Source organism: Typopeltis vanoorti, chromosome 24, assembly GCF_054136105.1.
Source record: "Typopeltis vanoorti isolate ZY-2024b chromosome 24, IOZ_Tvanoo_1.0, whole genome shotgun sequence".
Classification (NCBI taxonomy): domain Eukaryota; kingdom Metazoa; phylum Arthropoda; class Arachnida; order Uropygi; family Thelyphonidae; genus Typopeltis; species Typopeltis vanoorti.
This window is the reverse complement of record NC_143572.1, coordinates 21,428,091-21,453,646: the sequence shown is the minus strand read 5'-3', so window position 1 is coordinate 21,453,646 and position 25,556 is coordinate 21,428,091. Positions and strand designations below refer to the sequence as shown.

Here is a 25,556-nt window from a genome sequence, read left to right as displayed (position 1 = left end):
TATCAGGTTTTCACATCTGGAACCATTCTTCTATTTTTTTTTTATATGCATTGTATTCTTTTTTACATGGTTTTCATTTACATTGTGTGTGTGTGTGTGTGTGTGTGTGTGAGTGTGAGTGAGTGAGTGATGCTAAATCTCAAAAATTTGGTCATAAATGGCAAATGAACTTAAAATCAGGATGGATGATCACACAAGTTAAATAATTTTTAAATGTGCATAATTGAATGTTTGTTAATTACACAAAATTAAATATGTAAAAAAATCTTGTTTCCTTAATGCAAAAATTAATAATATTAGTGATGCTCTGGATGCAGAAAAGAAAGGTGAGAGAATTAATTGTCTTGGTTGACACTACTGAACTGAGAGGTGAGAAAGGTTGTATGAGGGGAGGATGTGAAGGAGTTTTGGAATGAAGTGAAAAAGAAGAGCAAGAAGGTGAAGATTGTAAGTCTCCTGCCACACCATGATAGAGGCAAAGTGAGGAGGCGGAGGGCATTGATGTCAAACAAATCAATACATAGGTTGTGCACAAAGAGTGGTATAGGGTTTATGGAGCTCTGGTCTGAGTTTGATAGAATGAAGGATTTGTATAATGCTGACGGATTGCACTTAAATGGTTTTGGTCAGGTGGGTGGAATGCAGGTGAGTGTATGTATGTATGTATGTATGTATGGACAAAGGCACCATGAGACAAGTGAGTGAGAATGACCAAGAAATGCAGAATTTAGTGTCTTAAGTGACAATATTGAATAGGATAGTCAATTCAGGAAGTGAAGGTAAGTGGGGTGGGGGGGACTAAGGAGATGTTTCTGTATACTACTGTTATATAAGTATCAGGGAAGAGTTTTTGACACAACCTTGCCAAACGTTATAGGCATTAGTGACCCTTGGCTAACAGCAGATGATGTTATAGGGATAGAATATGAAGAGTTTAGTATTTTCAGTGAGGATAGAGAAGATAGGATAGGAGAAGGGATTCTGCTGATGATGACAGATGAATTGGAGATAGGAAGGAGAATGGCTGTTTATTTGAAGCAGTCTGGTGTAAAATAAAGTCCAATAAGACAGAATATACAGTTGGTTGCTGCTATATTATAGAGATGATCTGGAGGACATGTATTAGCAAATTAGTACAATGAGTACAGGTTGAGTAATTATTATAGGGGACTTCAACTAAGGAGATATAGATTGGTTGGAAGAAAGATCGCATGGCAGAAAGGAAATGAAATTTATACACCAACTGAGAGAGATAATTACTTGAATCAGCATGTGATGGAGGGGACTCAGAGTGCAAGGGTATCGGACCTGGTTGTAGGACTAGAAGAGCTATTCACCACCAAGGTGGCTATACTGCCTACTATTGGGGAGAGTGACATGTGGTCTTGACTTGGGAGGTTGTAAAACATGAGGAATATTCTATCAAGAAAGGGGTATATGTAGAACTACAAGGCAGGCAATTAAGCCAAACTTAGGAGGAAGTGGAAGCTGTGCCATGGCATAAAAACCTACAAGGAAAGTGTGTTAGTCAGTGGCGCTTGTCCATAAGGGCTGCATTGAATGTAGCTCCAGCGTTCAGTATACTAGTTGCATTCAATGCAGCCCTGCAGCCTTTATGGACAAGCCACCACTGGTGTTAGTAGTGCATGGGCGATAGTTATACCTTGGATATGCAATATCAAATTGCATACCCAAGGCCAAGAGGATTAATCATGTGGGAGTTAGATGGATGAGTAGCATCACTGAGCTGCAAAGGTAATCATGAGCTGCTCCTAAACAAAAACAAAACACTCCTAAACAAAAACAGGCTATAATAGCCGTAATTATATTAATAGTTGTTATTCCTCTGTATAAAGCCTTGATACATCCACATCTGGATTACTGTGCTCAAGTAATCTGGTCTTCTGGGTTTCTTGGGGGATGAGGAAGTAGGGGAGAGAATTCAGAGGCAAGTGACAAAGATGATGAGTGGTCTGTAAAATGCTTGATGCTTGTGGGTCGCAGAAGTTGGTTATAGGCAAAAAAGAGGGGATATGATAGAAACATTAGTTACTCAAAGGGTTTTATAGGATTGATCATGGAAAGTGGATCAACACTAAGCTCTAGGGAGAGCAAGAGGTCATCCTATGAAGTTGAGTAAGAGTGGTTAGTAGTGGTGTGAGGACTAGCTTGGAGAGGGGTGAATAAATGAAATGGGTTGTCATAGTCAGTTGCAAGTGCTTTATCTGTTAATGGGTTCAAGGATGGCTATGATAGATTATGTGCATAGTTTGGGTATCCAGCGACAAGTCTTCATACTGTATTGGAGGTGCCTGTACAACAAGAACAATAATGATCATCATAATGATATATTCTTGATTTTAATGAAAATGACAGAATTATAACGCATTTTAAGAAAGTTAAATATTTATTACTTTAAATACCTGAAGTTGTTGGTGAAAATTAATACACAGTTGATCATAACAAATTAATAAGATTTTTGTTCCACAGATCTAGATCTGTTGTAATGTGAAAAAATTTCACCAAGTAATCTATTTTAATTAAATATAAATTATAAGACTTTCGATGCCAAACACCACAGTCAGCTTCCCCTTTTGTGATACGTCATGTTTTAATTTTGGGAATCATATTCTGAATGTTTATTCACTTGTTCTTTGTTACAAATGCATAAAAGTGTTTAATATTCTGATCAGGCTTCTGAATTATGCATGTAATAATTGTAACACTTTTATACTTCCATATTTGAGCAGTCCTGGTTGGATGTCAAATAGTCCTGAATTATGCATGTAATAATTGTAAAACTTTTATACTTCCATATTTGAGCAGTCCTGGTTGGATATCAAATAGTCCAGTTGATTCTTCACAGTTTAGGTTTCTGATTGTATTTCTCTTGAATATTTTTTTACTGCTTATTTCATTTAACCATTTAGAAAAGTAATTTCTTTAGAAATCCAGATTATCTTTCTCTTCAGTTTCTGTCATTCTCATTATCATCACTATTCCTTTTTACATTATTCTTCTGTCCATTTCTGCACCTTCGATATCCCCCAGGACATTTGACCATCTTCATGATAGTCTTCTGATGAAGTTTGTTTAGATACTTTTATGTATAGCTTAGTTTTCTTACTTTTTTCTATATTTCTCTATATTCTTAGGAAGTAAGTCAGGGCACATGTTGACTTAACTTTCAACACAATTTCTTTTTCAGGACTGCTTCTTTAATTTCTTAAAAATCAGAACTCCATAAAATTTGATTTTTTCTATCCTAGAAGCCAACTTTATCATATGCTTCCTTTGCAGGCTCAGTTAATATTTTATTCAGATTTTGCCAGTAGAATTCTTGTTTTTAAGCTCTTATACTTTCCCTCCAGTAATATTTGTATATGATTACGGTTCACTTCTGAAAGCTGCTGAACATTGTTTTCAAAATTGGTGACTTTTATACCAATTTTGAAATTTATACATATTTTTTCTCAGTGTGATACTATTTTTATTTTGCAGAAAACTTGTTTGGTCCACTTCCTATTTCGGATCTCTTGTATACTCTTGTCTCCTAAATCAGTGTTAAGACTTCATTTTTTTTTTCTCCATGTGAATTTATGCACATCTTTATGTGTGACACATGGTTTTTTTGTCTGTGTTCTAAACAGAAAACCAGCAGGTCTAACCATTTTTATTGGTTTTGCTTTTTTTCTCCAAATTTTTCCAAAATATTTCTGTATATTTTGGATTCATTTCTTGCTCTGCTGTTCTCCAGCAAGAACTAGCTTTTCCTTTATGTCTAGCTGCTCTTAGTTTATATGCTTATACTTCTTTTCAACAGGATTTACTAAATCAGATTTTAAGTTACTTGTTTCGATAAATATAACATCTCAGAACAAGATTAATTTTTAAGTTACTGTTATTTTGATTTTTCATTGTGATAAAGTAGGTTTATATAAATTTCATAGTCAAATATCATAAATTAATATAACATTAATAAAAGGGGTTTTAATAATATGCATTGTTAAAGCAATTTGATTTTTAATCTTGAAACACTAATATGATTGGCGAATTTCATTGGAAATAATACTTATCAGAATTACCAATGAAAAGTTATACTGAAAAAAAAGTTTTTTTTATCAAAATTCTGAATTTATTATTTGCATTGAAATAATAAAAGCAATTTAAATAATAAAATTTGACATAAAAGCAATTTACATTGCTTTTATTTCAAATATCTGTTTAAAAACAGCAACTGTTAATACTTTCTTGACATTCCACATATTTTTGCTATGTGTTTTCAGTATGCGTAGCATGGTCTTTTAAAGGATAAGTTGTCATCTAAAGATGAATCTTGGCTTTTCTGGTGGAATTTTTAAAATATGATAATGTGGTGTAGGAGAAATGCTAATGAGAACAGAACTATTACTGAAAGTTTTGTATCATGAAAATGTTTCAAAACAAAATTCTCCCTTTATTATTTTTATCACAAGTGCATTTTTCTTCCTGTCCCTTTTGATTCTTTGTATGTACTGGACATAGGATGGGACATTGCTAAGTTATCACCATGCTGTGCTAGACAAGCATATTGTTTCCCTTCAGCCATCTGGGTGGAATAATAATGTATTTACAACATTGCAAAGTGCGCATAAGCATCCCCCCCCCAGGCCACCTGCTCATGGTGAAGGAAAGCGAACTTCCCATTGGCGGCATACTGGCCTTTTCATTCTTCCTCTTTTTCTGTACTTTTCTTTCTATATTCTTCATTCTTCTTCTCCTTAGCCATTTTGTTTTTTACTCTTCTGTCTTCCAGACCACCATCACCCGGATCCAACACCTTGTCACTGTATTTGCCATGCAGCACAACCCATGGACATCTCGTTTGCTTTAATTTGTCCCCCAGGCAGGATAGGCAGTTCTAGATGGGCTGGCCATGATCAGTAACCTACAGGCTTACCTGCAAGTGTCGCAGCACATCTTCTTCCCCACGGTATAGGACCAATGGCTTGCTGCAATGCTAGTATAGCATCTGAAGAAACCCTATTATTGTTTGTCAGATAATGGACACCCACATGTGATTCAGTGGTGGGAGTCTCTGGCACGTAACGGAAAATTTCTTTGAGTATGAATCTTCCCCCATCCTGAAATTTTCTTATTTCTGTTATCAGATCTATCATCTGATAACATAAATAAGAAATGAAAGACACCTGGTGCATATAAATATAAATATACCATTGTTTGTCATTATCCCTGCAGTGGGTGAAAAGCCAATAAGGAAAATTTCACCCTTCTTTATTCTAAAGGGTTTAGGACAATTAGCAGGATCTTCAAAATCAATTGAGAAACTACATTCTGTTGATATTCTTCTGGAAACATGTTAGCAACATAGGAAGAGCTGCTGCAAGCAATATCACTGGGAAGAATACTAATTACAGTAACACCTCATAAAATACTTCACTATTCCGGAAGGTATGATATATTAGGATGGGATCTCAGTGTTCCTGATGAGGAGATATGTCGAGAGCTTAAAGTTAAGGAGTTACAAGTATGAGGCACATCCTAATAAGTGCGGATTGACAACAGGTTCCACCAGTAATATCATCCTTACTTTTGACACACCCAAATCTTCAAGCATCAGTAGAAACAGAATATCTTAACTGTCTTGTTAGGCTCTACATTTCCAATCTACTATGATGCTTTGAATATTATAAATATGGTTATGCCCAAACTGCTTGGCATGGCTTCCGTCATCTGCACCCAAGGTGGTAGTAACGAGCATAATAAGTCTTGCTTTTTAAAGAAATCTAAATGTGTCAACTGTTCATAATAGCACTTCACAGTAAACAGTACCAAGAGAGGAAAAAATAAATTAGTTCATTGAACTTATTTATATTTTGTTGGTTTCTACTCAGCATCTTCAGAGCACAGATGATAACTATGACAAGCACACAGGCACTAAACTAAAAACATTGGAAACAATTCAAATTTAAACTGAAACAATTGAATTGCTTCTAATGCTTTGATTTAGTGCCTGTGTGCTTGTCACAGTTATAATTTGTGCTCTGAAGATGCTGGGTAGAAAACTTGGCATCTTCAATTAATTCATTTTTTTTCTCTCTAGTTGTTGTTTATACTGTGAAGCACTATTATGAATGATCAACAACACTTAAGCCTTTCTATAGGCATATGTATCAACTGTGAGGGAGACCATCCAGCCTATTGCTGTAACCTCCAAAGATGGAAGGATGAAAAAGATAAAAATTGACCAAAATATCTCAAATCAGGATGCAAAATGAAGCTAGCCAGTCCTGAAAGCTTTTTATGTTGAGAAGGTGGCAGTTAAGAAAATATCAAAAGCAACACAATCTCATCCCATTTGCCTCTCCCACTGTCTGATAATTTCAGCATACCTGAACTTTATGATCATGAATGCTTTTCTTTGGGCCACATTAATCACCCACTCAGTGAGAATCCACTTGTCAAGAAAATTATAGCAATGGTATCACTGAAGAAAAATACCAGACAGACACCTGCACAGAAAAAATGGATACTCCTGTATACATTGAATATAAATTAAACACAAGAACTAACCCTCACACATCAGATGATGTATTAAACATTTTTTAGAGGAATTGATGGGCACTAGCTACCCATACTTCCCAAAATCAGTTAACAGGTTCAACATTAGGAGACTGATTTTGAATTTTGATTAATAGTAAAGTTTGGTTTTTAACATAATTATCCCAGTTTTTTGGTGTCTGTGTGGGGAACATTTTGGTGTATACCAATATATGAATAATTTTGGCACAAAAGTAAATTTATATTAGTTAATAATAATGCAGTTGAGATGTTCTGACACCCTGATTCAGATGATGATTAATGAGGCATTTCTTTGCAAAGAAAGTATTTATAACTTGATGAAACTGAGGCATGCTTTTCTTAAATCTGCATTAACATTTATCATTCAATGAAATATACACATTTTCATTTGGTATTTTACTAATAGCTGTGTAGGATATATGTAAGTTAGTGTGAATTTTATGACATTTTTGAAGTGTTTCATTAAAAATAAAAAGGAGAATTTTAGTGTGATATTATTTCTTACAAATTACAGAATTCCTAATTAAGTAGACCTGTGAGTGTCATTTTTATTAAGAAATAGAGAGGAGTTATTTTTTTTAAAAAAGGTTCTAATCAGACCCATTCCTTGAATACCATATTTACATTGATATTTCAGTGATTCACATTCACATTCACATTAATGTTCATTATAATAGGTTTTCTTTAAAAAATGCTAAATATAATTACAGTTGTAATAATTGGACATACCATATATGACTTCTAATAATTAAAAAATGACAATTTAATACATTTTGAAGCTACAGGATTCAAACATTACTATTTGAATATTAGTTCTTTCTTATATGTAATTGCAGTATTACTTTTCTTGATATAATCTTTCTTGAAGAGTAGATAATGGAATGTGTGTGTGTGTGTGTCTCTCTCTCTCCAAATTGACTTTTAAACTTAGGGAAGGCAACAAGCAGCATAAAATTTAGCATTATATGCTTCAGGCTTATTTTTAGAATTTTTCAAGCAAATGAAATTTTAAAATATCTAAGTATATATGTGTTTGGTGTCTGATTCCAGTCTTTTGTTCTTTGGAAGGAATATTTTAATGTTTGGACTTATTAACACATTACATATAACATGTATCAGGCACAGATATGCAATGAATGGATATGGGCAAAGCCTTGGCTGATAGAACTTTTGCATCCTTTGATTGTTTATAATTAAAAATAAATGAGGCTACTCAAATTCTTTTACTTTTATTGAAATAGCTCATTGATTTTCTGGTTGAAAAAAAAAAAAAAAAATATGGACAATAACCTGTTTTGTGATAATTGGCTGGTTGGTCTAATTGCTTATAGTGGCCCAGCAGCACTGGAAGCAAGCTCAGAATCAAAGACGAGTACCCTACAGGCTAATGGTAATTATTGACACTATTGACATTTGTGTAAATCTGTTCCTACATATGTATGCGGAGAAGGGTTTTACTTGTGTCCTGCATGAAATGCAGAATCTAAAAGCACCACTTAATCTTTAAACCAAGAATTTAGAAAATTTAATGCCTATTTTAAAATATTAAATGTCTTATAGTATATATAATTAACATTAAAACGTTAGGTTTATCCTTTGACCATGGTCTTTTCTTAATATTATTAGCTTCACTTAATATGAAGCTCTGAAATTTGTTTAATGAGTTGTCTAAAAAAATTGTTCTTTGAAAAGTTGCTCTTTAAAAATATACATTTTAAGTGTTTAGCAGTTGTTTATTTGCATATATTCAAAGTTTGAAATGCATTTTTTTTCTTGATAACAAAAAATATAACCATCATAAAGAAAGTATTCCATTTTGTTTAAGAGAATATTCATTTTTATCCAATTTTATCTAAACTGTTTAGTTGGCATATAGTATAAATCTTAACACTTTTCAGATCAGTACTAGAGAAGTGGGTTTGAATATCTTCTGCTGTAGAAAGTTTTGTCTCTTGGTTACAAATATATTATACTTGACAAAAAATTAAATTCTTGCATTAACCACCTTACCGGCCATTATGGATCAAATACGCATCTTTATACGCTTCATATCCATCATATATTTCAATGTAATATCAATGGTAATACAATTTTAATATGCACTTCGCATCCATGTTAAACTGGATGTATATATACGTCTTGGCCGGTAGCGTGGTTAATTCTTCATGAGGTCTACTTCTAGAGGCTTGACCACATCAATTGCCTTAATGTAAAAATGTTATGGAAAGGGTCCTCACTTTGACTTTTATTGAGATCTTATCAGTGGAAACCATACCCAACAAGATACTAAAATTAAATCCATGCTGGAGTTATGTTATTTTGCATATACGAGTAGTAAAATGGTATATCACCATATTATTAAAATACTCTAGATCAAAGATAGTTATATAGAATGTTTTTTCTACAACTAACTTTTGGGTGTGAAGTCTCACAGTCTCTGTGTACAAAAAATCTATATTACCATATTATTAAAATACTCTGGATTGGAGATAGTTATAGAATGTTTTTTCTATAACTAAAACTTTTTTTCTATATTCTAAAACTTATGTATGTGAAGTCTCACAGTCTCTATATACAAGTAAAACTATTGAAGATACTTCACGTGCAAAAACCTTTATTTGTTACACTTGGGTAAAGCATTAAAACAAGTATGATTTTTTTATAAAGTATAATATGCTGTGTAAGCAAGTGAAAAAACTTTCTACAACTATCTCATCCAGAGTATTTTAATAATATGGTAGGCACACTATTTTAATATTTCTATATAAAAATATATATGTCATAATCCCGTTGCATTATGTTATGTGATACTGAAGAAGCTGATGTGAAATCAGATATATATATATATATATATATATATATATATATATATATATATATATATATATATATATATATATATATACAGGTAGACTAACCATGAAGATATTCGATGTGTAAACTCTGTTATGCTTGGGTAAAAGATTAAAACAAGAATATAAATTTTTTGTTCAGTATAATAGAAATATCTGTTGCTGTTTATTTCTATAAACAAGATATCTGATGTTATTTATTTATTTTAAATCTTGCTCCCACTAGGAGAAGCTGTAAAGCCTATAGCAAATCAGTACATGTGTAGGTAGGGGTCAAGAAAAAAAGATCCGTTGATATGCTTCTTCTTGAAGAGTTGGTGGGGTAATCTTTGGGGAATACTTCATGGGGAAGGTCATTCCACAGAACTGAGGTAGGTAGGTAGAATGAAAGATGAATCCAAGTAGCAGGTTTGGTGAATCAGCATTCAGCTGTAGCTGCTACTTATGTGATTTTAGTTTAACAGCAACTGTGGACATGATGACTGCCAGTTCTGTTGAACTAGAACCTATGGGAAATATTTGTAGGAGACAATATTGAAACTGTCTTTCATACAGTGGCTGGAGAGAGTCTCTGAGAAACCCCACTTGTGAGATCAGCATTTCAAGTTAAGGTGGATTTGGAGTTTGTTAACAGTACAAACTGTTCTAATAATAAAAATTTAATGGAGTGAAACAGCACTAGGAAACAATTAAAAGTAGTATTTCATGCTTCCAGTATTTCATTTCAGTTGCAGAGACATCATCAGGGAGTATACAAAATGAGACTTGTAACACACACACACACACAAAGGTAGCACAAAATTAACTAGGTGGGACACCATCAATGAACATCTGTCTGCAGCCTAGGATGTAAAGTGGGATCTCGAAGTACTAGTGTTTTCCATATTTCGGGAAGTTTTATGCAATCGTATATATTTAAATTAGGCTGATTTTTAAAAGAGCACTAGCAGATTCAAAAAAGAGGCTCTCTTCTAAATTACTCTGATGGAGCATGATGGCCTTTTTCCAATTGATTCTATGAGCTGTATTCAAAGCATGGTCTGCAAGGCCATATTGAGCATAGTCATGACTGCAGGTGTATTTTTTTGTGTTCTTACGTTCGGATGGTAGCTGATCTTCCTGTCTGTCCATAGTGGACCAACTTGCGGGAACAAGGAACTCTATATACACTTGGTACTGAGAAGGGGGGAGTATCTTTAATGGAGCAAATAAGGGTAGCTAGTTTTATGTGGGGTTTGAAAATAGTGCAAAGATTGTATTTCTTTAACACATGGAAACTGTTCTAATTTTAAGTATTAATCTGAGTGATATCAAATGTAAGGGAGGAAGAAGAAGTAAGGTTTTTTTTTTTTTTTTTTGTGAGAAAGATAAAATTGTGTTTTGGGAGCATTAAAGTGATTAGGTTTTCATCACCTCATTGAATGATGATATGGAAATTGGAAATTAAAGTTTAGGCCATGACTGCAGACAGTCTTGAAGGTTGAGATAATTCGGTGCTGCAGGGTTTGTTATATGCATAAGTGGAATGAAGGTGTTTTGTTTATTTGGTGAAATTTTCTTATAGATATTCTGTTAAAAGAAGTATCTCTATGTGATATTTTTGCTATCCACTTTCCCATTTTTTTCTTTCTTTCTTTCTTTCTTTTGGTAGAATTCAGTCATTAATGATTTTTCTTGGAGATTTAACAAAATAAAAAAAAAAGGTAAAACAAATTTTCTGTGAAATTTTATTTTTAACTATTCTTCATAATATTTCAGGATTACACATTATGAAAAAGGTATTATACAGAAAGGTGGATGCATATTCATATATGTTGGTCTGTTATTTTGTTATTTTCAGCTATGATGGTCTAGCACTGCAACAAAGATGCTTTTTTATTTTAAAAAAAAATCCAGAAGTTATTCTGTGCAGTTGTGTAACTTTCATATTACAAAAATCCTGTAAGTGTGTGTTGTATGGAGACAGATTTTTTTCTTTTATAAAAAAAAGGGGACCAGAAAAAATCCATTTATGCCACTGCTTGTGTTGCACAGTTTATTTATCAAAAATGAGAAGTAGCATAATTTATAGAGCAGTTGTAAATTTTGATTCAGCAGTTTTTTTTTTTTTTTTTTTTTTTATAAAGAAAATCATTATAATTGTTGATCGTGCATATAACTGGAAATATAGTAATTTCCAGTTATTGTGATATTTTGCTTATGAAAATGGATCAGATGTGTAATCGGTACATATCTGAAATATAAAACCTAATAAGACATTATTGTATATAAAATCTCTCAATTTTCAAATTAACATTGGCCACTAACAATAAAATTTAACATTATTAGCATGGACTACTGTCAATATCCTATCTATTCCATTTCTGGAAGAGCCTCTCATATAAACTATTCCTCCAAGACTACAATCTCAAACTCTTAAAGAGGAATATCATTTTCACCAGACCCTATGTATGGTGAAAATGACTAACTTTCCTGGCACTGACAACAGCTGAGTGAACTGAATCCCTTCTCAAAAAAATTATAAATTTTCTGCTCATGAAATTTCATAGAACTTCATCAGTTAAAATAATTGCAGCTCTTGTTAAAGTGCCTGGTTGCTCAGAGTTTGTTTCATAGCATAAAGGTTTCAGACATGATCTGGCAAGCCAAATATTTTATTACTTATTTGTGAGGTGGGATGAGGGAACATGCTATGCCTGTCCATGCCATGCCCTTTCAAGGAATCAGCATAAAACTTGCTTGCACTGATAGAAGTTTGTTAGCTCATTATCAGTTTTTGTGTGTAGAACTGATTTGTAAAATGAGTTGAATACTAATTTGCTATTGATTGGCCAATACTTACTGCATTACATAAAATATTTAGTTTAAAGTTTTTTTTTTGGGGTGGGGGGTGACATTCCACACATGCATTATATCAGATTGACCATATATGTAATATTGTGAATTCAAGCATAACACAATGCAATACTGAATCAGTATATCCTTTAACATTGATATCTTTTACTTAGTTGTACCATTTTTGAGTGCTCCATGGGACTGCTGTAATTGCAAGAGTTTAAAATCTTGTTATGGTTTGTTATATTAATATATTTTATTCTTCATTGACTTTCACATAGATAAAAATGTATTTGCTTTGATTTTTTTTATATGTCAAATCAACAATATCTCATCTGAGATCTGTTTAAGATTAGAATAAACCATGCTTTGAATATTGTTTTAAAAAATGTAACCATTATTGTGCCAGACTCTTGCAGTGGGTCAACTTGTTCTGAGTAAATTATTTTTGGATACTGAAGCTAATAGTATCAGAATGCATGTCTCAGGCATGCACTCTGGTCCTTCCAGTCAAAGGATATTCGATACTGACTGTACTATGGAGGCTCTAAGTTAATTTTAGAAACTTTTTAACTATAGCTACTTGATTAAACCCAATTTTATTTTATTGAACATGATTATGATATGCACACAAGTTATCCATTTACATTACTAACACATGCATAAATGCATCTACCATAGTGGATGCAAGATACTACCCATCTCTATTCTTTCTAAATATCTTGGAAAGTTGATAGCTTACTTATAGGTAATTCAGACAACTGTAATAGAATCCTCCGACCTACCAGCAACCGTGGAACATCATCAACCTGTTCACCATTGTACCACATATAGTAACTATATGATGTTATTATAAGAGCTGTTTTAATCAACACTGATGTTATTTGAGCTCTATAGCAATAACATATTCTTCCAATTCCATGATAAATTCTATGAGAAAGGACTAGCATTGGACTTATCACTGTCTTTACTTTTAGCCATACTGTTTATGGAATTATTTTTCAGATAGGGGTGACTACAAATTACTACCTAAATTTTGGCTATGCCATGTGATGTATTTATCATATTGCTCAGCTCTGTGAAACAACTATAAACCTTTGCCATCTTTGCTATAAACCATCTTAACAGCATACATCCCTGCATAAAATTCAGTGTGGAATTTAGAAAACAAAAGCTTTTTTGGAGAGGGGAGAGCATTCTTCTTGGAGGCCTTTGAACAGAATAAATTTTCAGTCTATAGAAAACCAGTGCATACAAGAAGATACCCCCAAGCAGTATCCCAACACCATCTGTCACGTGAAAAAAAAATGTATATATTATAAACACTTCCAGCAGTGCAGAAGATGCACCCAAGAACACAAAAGACCTCAATCTTATCCTTCTGAAAATAGTTATAATAAAAAATGAACGATAGAGAATATTCTAAAAGAGCTCCTCCCCCAGATAAACAAAACAAGAATATAGAGGAGCAGTGTTGCTCCCTTATGTATGCTCTGTCAGACAAGATTTCAAAGATATTGTGGTAACAAGTTGCTTTCTCCCTGATAAAAACAATATCTGGTCTCCTTGCCTTCCAAATCCATCCTGTTCACATGGTATTATTGTCTGAGACAAACAGGCAGGTCAAGAGAGGTATGCATGTCAGAACACACCAAGGATATATGGGAGGGGGGAAATATATATATATGCGAGCGATATATATATACATTCAGTTATTAAATATTATTTAAAATATGATAACAAACCGAGTAAACCAGCATTCTAATATATATATATATATATATATGACAGAATGATCATTGACTTGGTTAACATACATAGTTTTATGAAAAAATTGAATGACTAGAACTGAGATTTAATTAAAAAGGTTTTAATATAAACACACTACTAGTTTCGGCCTGTAACAGCCTTCTTCAGGTGACATTATAAAAGAAAAAACACTAAACATTGAGGGTTAAAAGACTATGAACAACATAGACAGTCTTTATACATAATTAGCATGAAAACGTTGTAGTTGTATTTGAAGCTGTTCTTTCATTTGTTGCATTGTTGGGAGAGTGCGTGCTTGCTGCATCACGTGAACGCCAGTACATGATTACAGCTGAATGACTATCTGGGAGGTTGTAGCTTAAGTTGTTATTTAGATGAACAGGATTGAAGATGATTTCTCTCGATTCCACAATTTTTCTCTCTATTTCATCACTGCAACGGAAGATGTTTGTAGATTTTTCCCAGCAGACTTTGTGACTTTGGTTATCATCATTAGGATTAGCCAAGAAAAGGATATGACTTGATAATGCACTTGCTCGCTGTCTCTTGTAAGTAATGTCTCTCATGTGTTCTTCCATACGCATTTCGACAGATTTGTCTGTCTGCCTGAAATAAGGAATATCACAGTCACATAATATTTTATATACGCCAGGGTATTTGAGTTGATGATGACAAGGTTTTGAGTGGCTAATTAAGGAACGGATCTTTGGAAGTGGAGTGAACACGGTTCTGATATTGTATATTTTTAGAACTTTTGCTAATTTATGTGAAACAGTACTTATGTAAGGAATAGATATATTGCTTTTGAATCTATTTGTTTCTTCTGAGTGATGTCTAGGAGGATTAAGAAGGAATTTGTTAATGATTTTCTTGGAATATCCATTAACTTCGAAAGAAGTTTTCGGATGGTTTATTTCTGTAAGCCGTTCATTTGGATCATCAAGAAGAGAACGGGCTCTATGTCCCAAGGTGGAAATTATTCCAAGCTTATGAGGAGGGAAATGATGGGATTGACTGTGCAGATATCTGTTGGTATGTGTGGGTTTTCTATATATCGATATTTTTAGTTTACCAGAAGAGCGAGTCAGTTTGACATCAAGAAAAGGCAAGGAATTATCCTTGCTCTTCTGGTAAACTAAAAATATCGATATATAGAAAACCCACACATACCAACAGATATCTGCACAGTCAGTCCCATCATTTCCCTCCTCATAAGCTTGGAATAATTTCCACCTTGGGACATAGAGCTCGTTCTCTTCTTGATGATCCAAATGAACTGCTTACAGAAATAAACCATCCGAAAACTTCTTTCGAAGTTAATGGATATTCCAAGAAAATCATTAACAAATTCCTTCTTAATCCTCCTAGACATCACTCAGAAGAAACAAATAGATTCAAAAGCAATATATCTATTCCTTACATAAGTACTGTTTCACATAAATTAGCAAAAGTTCTAAAAAAATACAATATCAGAACCGTGTTCACTCCACTTCCAAAGATCCGTTCCTTAATTAGCCACTCAAAACCTTGTCATCATCAACTCAAATACCCTGGCGTATATAAAATATTATGTGACTGCGATATTCCTTATTTCGGGCAGACAGACAAATCTGTCGAAATGCGTATGGAAGAACACATGAGAGACATTACTTACAAGAGACAGCGAGCAAGTGCATTATCAAGTCATATCCTTTTCTCGGCTAATCCTAATGATGATAACCAAAGTCACAAAGTCTGCTGGGAAAAATCTACAAACATCTTCCGTTGCAGTGACGAAATAGAGAGAAAAATTGTGGAATCAAGAGAAATCATCTTCAATCCTGTTCATCTAAATAACAACTTAAGCTACAACCTCCCAGATAGTCATTCAGCTGTAATCATGTACTGGCGTTCACGTGATGCAGCAAGCACGCGCTCTCCCAACAATGCAACAAATGAAAGAACAGCTTCAAATACAACTACAACGTTTTCATGCTAATTATGTATAAAGACTGTCTATGTTGTTCATAGTCTTTTAACCCTCAATGTTTAAAGTTTATTGCCTCAATGTTTAGTGTTTTTTCTTTTATAATGTCACCTGAAGAAGGCTGTTACAGGCCGAAACTAGTAGTGTGTTTATATTAAAACCTTTTTAATTAAATCTTGGTTCTAGTCATTCAATTTTTTCATAAAACAAAAAAAAATATATATATATATATATATATATATATATATATATATATATAAATGAGGACTTAGCAGCCCATAGAACAGAGGTAAATCCTCAAGTACTATTTACCATTATTATGCCAAGTTTGGACCGGCAGACCATGCTTTGGACAACCCCTCATGCAGGATTAGTTGGAAAAAACTTGATGTGCTATATAGAAGTCATTACAGGCTGGAAAGATTATTTTTAGTCAGCAGTGGCCATGAAGCATTCTCCTAACCTTAACAAGTATGGCTAAATTAATTTGCCAAAAATTTGAGAGACTGCTATCTTAAGATCAACTCATACACAACTGTAATACTTCTTCTTTTTTACAATATTAGAGGGTGCCACATCAGGACTTGGGATGCTGTAATTCAAAGTGGAGACTTTCTCCACTTTTTAATTAACTATGGTAAGCCTCAACTTTTTTAAAAACCTATTATAACTATCATTACTCTTTGAGAGGCTGTTATTTAGGATTGTAATAATCCTTCTTTTTTTCATTCTTCTTAATATCCATGTGCACATTTCCTCTGCATGTAGACTGTTTCTTGATAAAGCAAAGATGAACATTGGAAAATAATTTCATTTTGCATGTGATCTGATTCATTCAGTCGAGGCATATGATAATAAGAACATTATATCCATTCCCCCCACTTTCTTTTTTTTAACAACATTTGGTTACATTCTGGTCTTATGTTTTAATCAAGTATGGAATTTCTTTATAGGAATGAATCGTCAGGATATAATTTTCTGTGTGCCTTTCTCACGAATGGCAGAATCCTCCACACAGTGCATGATTTTCACTTTGAGATTTTTTTCCAATTGAAATCAATTTATGTTTCGAAAAGGACTCAGAAGTCTGATTCCATCATTGCTGTCACTTTAGATTAACTATATTATTCAATTCATGCACTGCAATATGAATTGGAACATGAAAACTAATTAATATCCATAGCTATTATATGGGAAGCTGTTTCCATGGAGACATTGCGACAAGACCAGTGATGTCAGATGAGATTCATAGAAAATGTATACATTTTGACATATAAATGCATTTGATTGCATTGGAATTTTGGTGCCTCATTTAATTTTGCATAAAAGTTAGGGACTTTCTTTTTTAAAGGATTTTTCTAGCGAAACTTATTGTGATATGTTGGGTGACCGAACAACAAACAGAAGTGACTTGCATATTTTTTTTAAAATTAATAACTGTAATCTGTTACCCTGTTTTTCTTCAGGAAATTCCCCCCCCCCCCCCATATGTGCAATTGGTTTGTTTTATTGCATTTCATTCACAGATTACATCATTGTTGTGAATTCAGCTAAAATCATGGTAAGGATTTTAGTGCTCTTTTTTTGTATAAAAAAAGTGCTAATTTCCTTTACTCATTTTATGTTTTCTTTCTTGGATAGAAAAACATATATATTTAGAAGGAAAAAATCATCACATCTGAATATAGGGCTGCTGTTTATCATTATAGCCTGATCGTGTTTAATAGTATGTGATAGATTTTTCTAATTTCAGTGTGGTGCAATTCACTTACAATCATCTTTACCTTCTTCTCTGCAGCTTATTATGCTATACAAAAGGGAAAAAAAATATTTAAAAGAAAAAAAAAAATGATTATTCTTTTTACTACTTCATTTAGCTGATTAATAATTCTTGTCACCAGCCAAGAAGTATTTTTCAGAAAAAATGCACCAAAAGGAACTTTAATGAAATCTCCCAAAATCCTTGCCTATATAACTATAATAGAAGATTTGAGAAAAATTCAGAATTTTTCTTGTTTACTTTGAGAGCATCTAAATTGGAATATATTATATGGAAAAGGAGGAAGTGACCCATTATAATTATAGAACTCTGTGATCAACAGATGAAGACATATAAGTAAAATTTGATTGTAGTTATTTCATCCTGACATGTTGATAAATACATCATCATAATAAAGAAAAATAAAATGAAGCTATCACCTTGAAAGCTACCAAATGATTTAAATAATTGGAACAGAAGATGAATAGCAAACAGAGCTAATCTGTAATAATGTGGGCATTTTAAACTGATTGTCAGGGAGGAATTGAAGACGAACAAAAGAGCAGACAAAAGGTCAATAAGTTAGAACACTGATGGTTGAACATATTCAACACTTGACGATTTCATTTTTATGATTAACAAAAATTTAATTTAGGGATAATTTGAAATAAAATCGCTGATTTAAAAAAAAAATGAAATCTTTATTGCATTTGACTTAAATTTTTTAGGAAATGACAACATATACTAAAATAATACATTCCTATATTTCGCTAATGTTACATTGCCATCTTCTGGGAACATAAAACTATAATATGTGCAGGTTTTTTTGGTCCTAGAGTCCTAAAGGTGCCCCTGGCAGGCTAAATTGGGTTGTCTTGGCTGTTGGGCTGATGTTATAAGGATGCAAGTGTCCCAAATTTGAGGCAGTCTCATGCACCAATATTTGTTGAGATTTGGGAAGATTTTTAGAGCTGAAGCTGATTCCAAGAACAATCTTTCATATTTATATTTGCTATGGTATAGTAAAGTGGCTTTCTTCCAGCATATTCTGTGGTGGAAATCTAGTGCATGGTCTGCAAGTCCTGAGTGGCTGTATTGGTGAAACTGGATGTAGTCTTTGTGCTCAGAAATCCTGATATTAGCTGTCCTGCCTGTTTGGCCATAGTAGGACAGTTTACAACTGCAAGGAACCCGGTATACACCAGGTAGGTCTAACTCCCCAAATTTGAGAAGCTTGCATCCTTAGAACATCAGCCCAACAGCCAAGACAACCCAATTTAGTCTGCTAGGGGGCACTTTCAGGACTCTAGGACCAAAGCCAGTTGCCTTCTTCAGCCTCATTTGCTTGTTGTTAGTGTTTTATGGTTTTATGTTCCCAGAAGATGGCAATGCAACATTGCCGAAATATAGGAAGGTATTGATTAAAGTTTTTTAATTAATATTTTAGTATACTTTGTCATTTCCTAAAAAATTAAAATTTAATGTCACGTTTAACCAACTTTATTGCATTTGATCTCCTTAATATCCTACATATACTTCATCTCCTTGAGGACATGGTATAGAGAATGATGATGAATTTTTTTTTGAAGACAGATATAAATATAAAAATAAATAGTTAATTTCCTTTTGAAAATAGTGCTGTAGAAACTCTGTAATCTGCAGTAATTGAAATGCAGATTTTAACTTATGTATCTAAAAGTTGGGTTAGCACTAAAACAGTTGATGGATACACAGATGTTTGAATTCTGAGAGAATTAGGGTGGCAAACAAATGGAATCAGTAGCAGAATCATTTAAAAAAATTAAGATATTAGAAAGGAACTTAACATCATTAACATTCAAGAATGTGTGTGTAGAGATAATCCAAGGTTTGGAAATACAAGGTTAATAAAATAGATTTTTGATGCCAGCTTTTCGAGAAAAAGATCTAAAGGAAGATCAAGATGTAGGTGGATCAATGTAGCTAACATTGCCTTAGAAGACCAAAATGTAAGATCAGAGTATTGGAGACGTGAGAAGTAAAACATTAATTCATAAGAAAATTGTTGACAGGAAGTTATAATGTAATCTTAATATTTAATACTTTTATAATATCTTGCATATCCCATAAAAGTATATATCAGGCAGTGTTTTATTAACAGATTTCCATGAAGTCAATAAATTCATCATTAGTAGTCTCACTGAACTATTGAGATATCTGTCATATTTTACTTTAAACTGATTCATACTCTTTGCAACACACTTCAGCACAGCATTTCAGCTGCACACCACTCTCATGTAAAAATACACTCCTCACCATCTTATTCACTGGACCAATAAATATAATTAAACGATTATAATAGAAATATAAGCATGCATGAATATTAAATACCTGATATTAATACGTCAAGTGAAGTGCAGATTTTGGATTTTTGGTTTTGTTTTATTTTGCATTTTGAAAAGTAAGTAGGAATAAAATTTGAATAACATGTTTAACAAATCTACTCATATACACTACTGTGATGTGGATTATGAAACATCTGACCTATAAATTACATTATTAAAAAAAAAAATTTAAAAAAGGCAGACATCAGGGAAACCCAAACATGTGATAGTCCATATTATAGTGTGTCATCATCATATGGAGGGAAATGGAAAGTTATTTAAATGTTCAGATAACATTTTTACAGTGAGTTTATTATTCATTGCTGATAACATGGGTCCCTCGCCCACCATATGCAACAGTCTTTAAATTGACTATTTGAAAGTTTTTAGAGATCCTTTTAGCACATGCATTGGCTCCACCATACCTTGCAAACTGTGGTGTTTGCAGCATGATGGTGTTACTAGAGGGGTTGTGTGTGTGTGTGTGTGTGTTGGGGGAACTGAAAATGAGAAGATAGACATAAAACTCTCACTCCTTAAGACTCAAGTTCCATATGTTGTTGTCATCATGCTTAAACAAACGAATCTGCATTCGGCTACTTTGCTGGAGAGCAAAAAAACAGTTTCATTCTTTTGAATTGAAAACCAACACCTTCAGATTTTGATCATTAATTATAGATAATTAATAGAAAATCTTGCTACTTTGCTGTTCTTTTTATTTTTTATAATAAGTCCTTTTGTTATTTTGCATTCTGTTAATTCAGACGTATTCATATTCAATACTTAAATGCTCTAGATGATAACATACAGTAGTGAACAAATTAATTCAAACACTGACATTTTAAAGAAAAATTTTAATTTTGCAAGAAAATAAGTACAAAATTTAACTCCAACTTTAGCTAATAATTAAAAGGCTCTTCTGTTCCTAGTAAGTTCATTAATTCGCTTAGACATGGATTCTACCAACGTAGAACACATTTTTCTTATTTCTGCATCTCGAAACCATAATGGATTGTATTAAGTTATCCTTTTGTATCCCAATTTAATTTTCCAAGTCTCTTTTTGACTATGGTCCACAAATTTTCTATTGGATTAATCTCACGAGAGTTACCTGGCCACTGAAGCAATTGGATGTTGTGATTTTTGAGGAACTCTTTTCAAGCTTGTGTCTCAGTCACAGCTGAAGTATATGATATTACACGATTAGAGTTCAAAGGAACAATTGTAGTAAGTTGCGCAGATAAAAATTATTTAAAATAATTATTAATTAAAAAAAAAACAAACTTACAAACAATTAATAGTGACCACTTCCTAAAACTTAGATATTGGCATACAGTCTGATTTGTTCAGGTTAGGATGATTTCATTGCGTTTCACATTTCAAGGAAAAGATGATTGAACTTGAACTAGCTGGAATGAAGAAGTTTTGTCTTTTCCAGAGAATTCTGTGCCTAGTGTCAATAGCATGAGAAGCAAGGCCAGATTTGTTAGATTCTAGAAATGTGATATAGTCTTGATGTTCTCCTTTTTTGATCAATACAGAATAGCCAGTGTGTCTAAAATAAGAAAGATGACGTGCAGGATACTTAATAGACACCCAGTAAAGAAAGAGGTGGTGGTAATGTATCCTTTGCTGATGGTAGGAAGGAAGATAGTTTTTGAGCTGGTTTGAAGGAAATGTATAGATTGAATTTACGAAGAATCCTTGCTGTTTTTTGTAATTCTTTTCACATTGAATTCTAATCTGGTAGAAGGATGATCTTCTTTTCTCCCGTATTCCTAGATGGATCGTTGGGTCATTCATGGCTGGTAGGTGATATTCTTTGTTAGCCTCCTCCAATCATCTCGGTCTCTTGTTCTTGGTGTCAGTTGAGAAAGGGAGGAATTTGTTCATTTTTTTGATGTTATCAGTCCATTTTAATTGAGGTCGGCCCCTAACCCTTGGTCCCCGGAACGATTCCTTCTAGTGCTTGCTTTGGAATGCCATTAGCCCTCTCCACATGTCCGAACCATTTCATCTGTCTTCTTCTGATGACTCAGAATATTTTCCCTTTTTCTCCAATCTATTGAATCAATCAGTTTTTGGACATTTTCATTGGTTTCTTGAGTGGTATAGGGAATTCTCAAAAGTCTTCTGTAAGTTTTCTTTTCAAAAGACAGAAGGATGATAATTATCAATAATTCTTTGAATAGTAATTTTGTTGTATCCTTTACTCTCAGGTTGCTTTTAAATTTTATTCAATTCATCTAACAAAAGGCGATCAGAAGAGCAGATCGTATGAGCTGTATGTACAAGACTTGATAATACCCATTTATTTTGTGATAAATGATGGTGGAAGGATGAGTGAATGTATCTGGGAGTAAAGCTTTGCTTACACCCAGATGCATTCATATACTGAAAATATATGATATATTTTCAGTATATGGTATATGATAAACTGAAAATTCAACATGACCCTTGGGATTATGAATTATTAAGGTATCCAAAAAGGGCATTTTCTTGTTGGATTCACATTCAATAGTGAATTTGATACAGGAATATAAGGAGTTTATTTTCTCTAGGAACTGAAGCAATTCTGACTCATTGTGGAACCAGGCTGCAAATATATATCATCAACAACATGCAGCTGTATATGAGGCTGATGGTATATAGCATCTAAAAATTCTTTTTCTAGATGCTCCATAAAATAATCATCTAAGGCTGATTGAGAGATATGACTACCCATTGCTGTTCCTTCTATTTGAAGGAACAGCAATGCCACTTTACTTCATAATGAACAACTTATGCCATGTAAAACTAGCCTGCATAGATGGTAAATTTAAATATGTTGACAATATCCTTGAAAAATCAAATCGTAAAAACTGAAGAATCTCTTGTAGTGGTATGTTAGTGAATAGGTATACTACATCAAAAGAAACCATAATCTCGTTATTAGACAGATGTAGATCTTTTTATTTTCTCTTTGAAGTCACTTGTTACAAATTAAATAAAAATTTAATATGTAACTTTTCTTGTAAATTTCTCTCATTTTTCATTGTCAGCAAACAACTAAACATCCCTGTTTATCTCCATAAATATCATTAACAAATGAGTTAAATAGTACTAGAAAGTTTTTTTCACTTGGTTACAAATTTTGCCAAGAAATTACATTCTTGTATAATCTTATATCCAAGCATAAGCAAATAAAGTTTACACATGAAGTATCTTCACAACTAAACTTCTTGTATACAGAAGCTGATAGTTATGATGATCTATTCACTTCAATAAAGATTGAAACTGGTCTGGGTAGCAATCCTTCCCAAAATGCATAGCATTATGCACATCCAAAAAGAAGTGTGCTTTACACTATGGAAGGCAATCAGGGTGAAGTCATCAGCCTCTATATACAAGTAGCCTAGTCGTGAAGACACTTCATGCAAAACTTTGCTAACACTAGAATAAAGGATTAAACAAGAACATAATTTCTAGGTAAGTTTAATTTAAATTAAACAGTAATTCCAGACCTTCAGCATGGTGCAGGTTACCTTTTCCCATACACAAATTTCTTGTATTTATTAGAAATATAACATCATCTGCATAAAGTAAAGAGCTGAGATTAACATATATCCAAACTCCTTTATTTATTCTTGTTCTCTTCAATATCTGCTATATTGTCTTCCTTGGGGCAGTATCATAGGCTTTCTTGAGATCTGCAAAAATCAAATAAGAGTTCCTTATTCTTAAAAACCATTTTTTGTGATATTTTGTGGTATAGGCTTATTTCTATATTTCCATTTAAATTGATATTTTTTTATCGATTTAAATATAGATTCAAATTTTTTATTTTATTTATATTTATTTTATATAATTTAATTTATTTGTTGAATTGATTAATTTAATTATTGTTATTAAGTATTATTTTATTTTTATTTCGGTACAAATTTCAACTGTTTTTCAAAAAAAATATCCAAGTTATTCTTATTATTTTTTTATTGATTTAAATTTGATTCAGTTTCCCATCTCTAATACACACAAACACATAAATATTGCTAACACTTGATAAATAATTTTTCAAAGAAACAGAAAATTTGTATTTATGGTTAAAAACTGTGGATGTGATAACTTGAAGTGAAGGCTGATTTCAGCTTGAGATCACTAGCTTAGTAACAGATCTTGTTAGCAGCAACTATGTACAGAGATTCACAGACATTGTGCACAGAAAGTCACTAGGGCATCTGCTGTTGTTGATCATAGTCATAACCCAAGAGAATTGTTATGAAATGCTATTACATTTTATTGCTTTGATCAGACAATTCAAAGCTACTGCATTATTCAATTGAACAAAAATAATGCAGTAGCTTCTTGTATAGTATATATTATTTGAGATCTAGGCTAAGGTCAAATTTCTTGTTATATCATCATAATTATTTGGATATAACTATGGAAATCTGAAAAAAAAAAAAAGGAAAAATTCTCAAAAAAGTACCTCTGAATTATATTCAAAGTATAATCTACCAATTATGCAACCATCAAAATAACAACCCTTCAATTTTAACTGACCTTTGCATGTTAACCGACTTCTGGTAAAGTATAATAAGTTTAGTTTAATCCTTTATCCAAGTGTGAGCAAACAAAGTTTGCGCCTGAAAGTATTTTCAGGACTGGCGTTGGGGTAGGGTAGTACAATGCCAGGCAACTCGTTGCAAAGGTGGAGAAAGATCAACGAGTTGCCCGGCATTGTACTACCTTACCCCAGTCCTGAAAATACTTTCAGGCGCAAACTTTGTTTGCTCACACTTGGATAAAGGATTAAACTAAACTTATTATAGTCTAACCAAGTGAAAAATAAACACTTCTGGTAAAGTGGCATGTGATTGTACTCAATTATCAAAACTGAATTTTTCAAATCAGAATTTGAAATTCACATATCATAAATTTTGATTCACATATCATAAATGATATGTGAATCAAAACTATCTTCAATGAATATTTGATTTCAGACAGATAGAAGCATTTTTTTTTTTTCAAGTAATTTTTATAGGATTAATATTAAACAAGTGTACATGATTCAGAGTGGTACTGAACTGAATATCTGATGTCACTGTTAGGCTTAAAAATGACTTCAATCTTTTCCTGTTTATGTACTGGTAAATTATAAAATATTTTTGCTGGGGGGGGGCTATATGTTTTCTCTTAAAAGTTTTCAAAAAGTTTATGTATAGTAAAGAAAGTTCTGTATTCATAAAGTTTAATCAATTGAGTTACTTAAAAGTAGTACAAACAAAGATAAATTAAAGATACCAAGAAATTATATACTTGGTTTAATCCTTTATCCAAGTGTAAGCAAACAAGTTTGTGCCTGAACTATTTTCAGGACAAAGGCAACTCGTATAAAGAAGCTAAGACTTCACATCACTTGCCTTAATATTCCATAATGCAAAGCATATCTC

General features: G+C 32.8%; 1 protein-coding gene across 3 annotated transcripts in view; it reads left to right on the top strand.

Annotated features, from left to right (window-relative positions):
• The window catches only part of LOC150092989 (uncharacterized), a 162,181-nt gene that overhangs the window by 113,443 nt on the left and 23,182 nt on the right, over positions 1–25,556 (top strand). For all 3 annotated transcript variants that reach the window (XR_016550455.1, XR_016550454.1, XM_090414117.1), the window contains exon 5: positions 7,914–7,972. Coding sequence is in view for 1 of the 3 variants with exons in the window: in XM_090414117.1 (XP_090270243.1) it covers positions 7,914–7,972 (59 nt within the window). In the remaining 2 variants the exon portion in view is untranslated. The remainder of the gene's footprint in view (positions 1–7,913; positions 7,973–25,556) is intronic.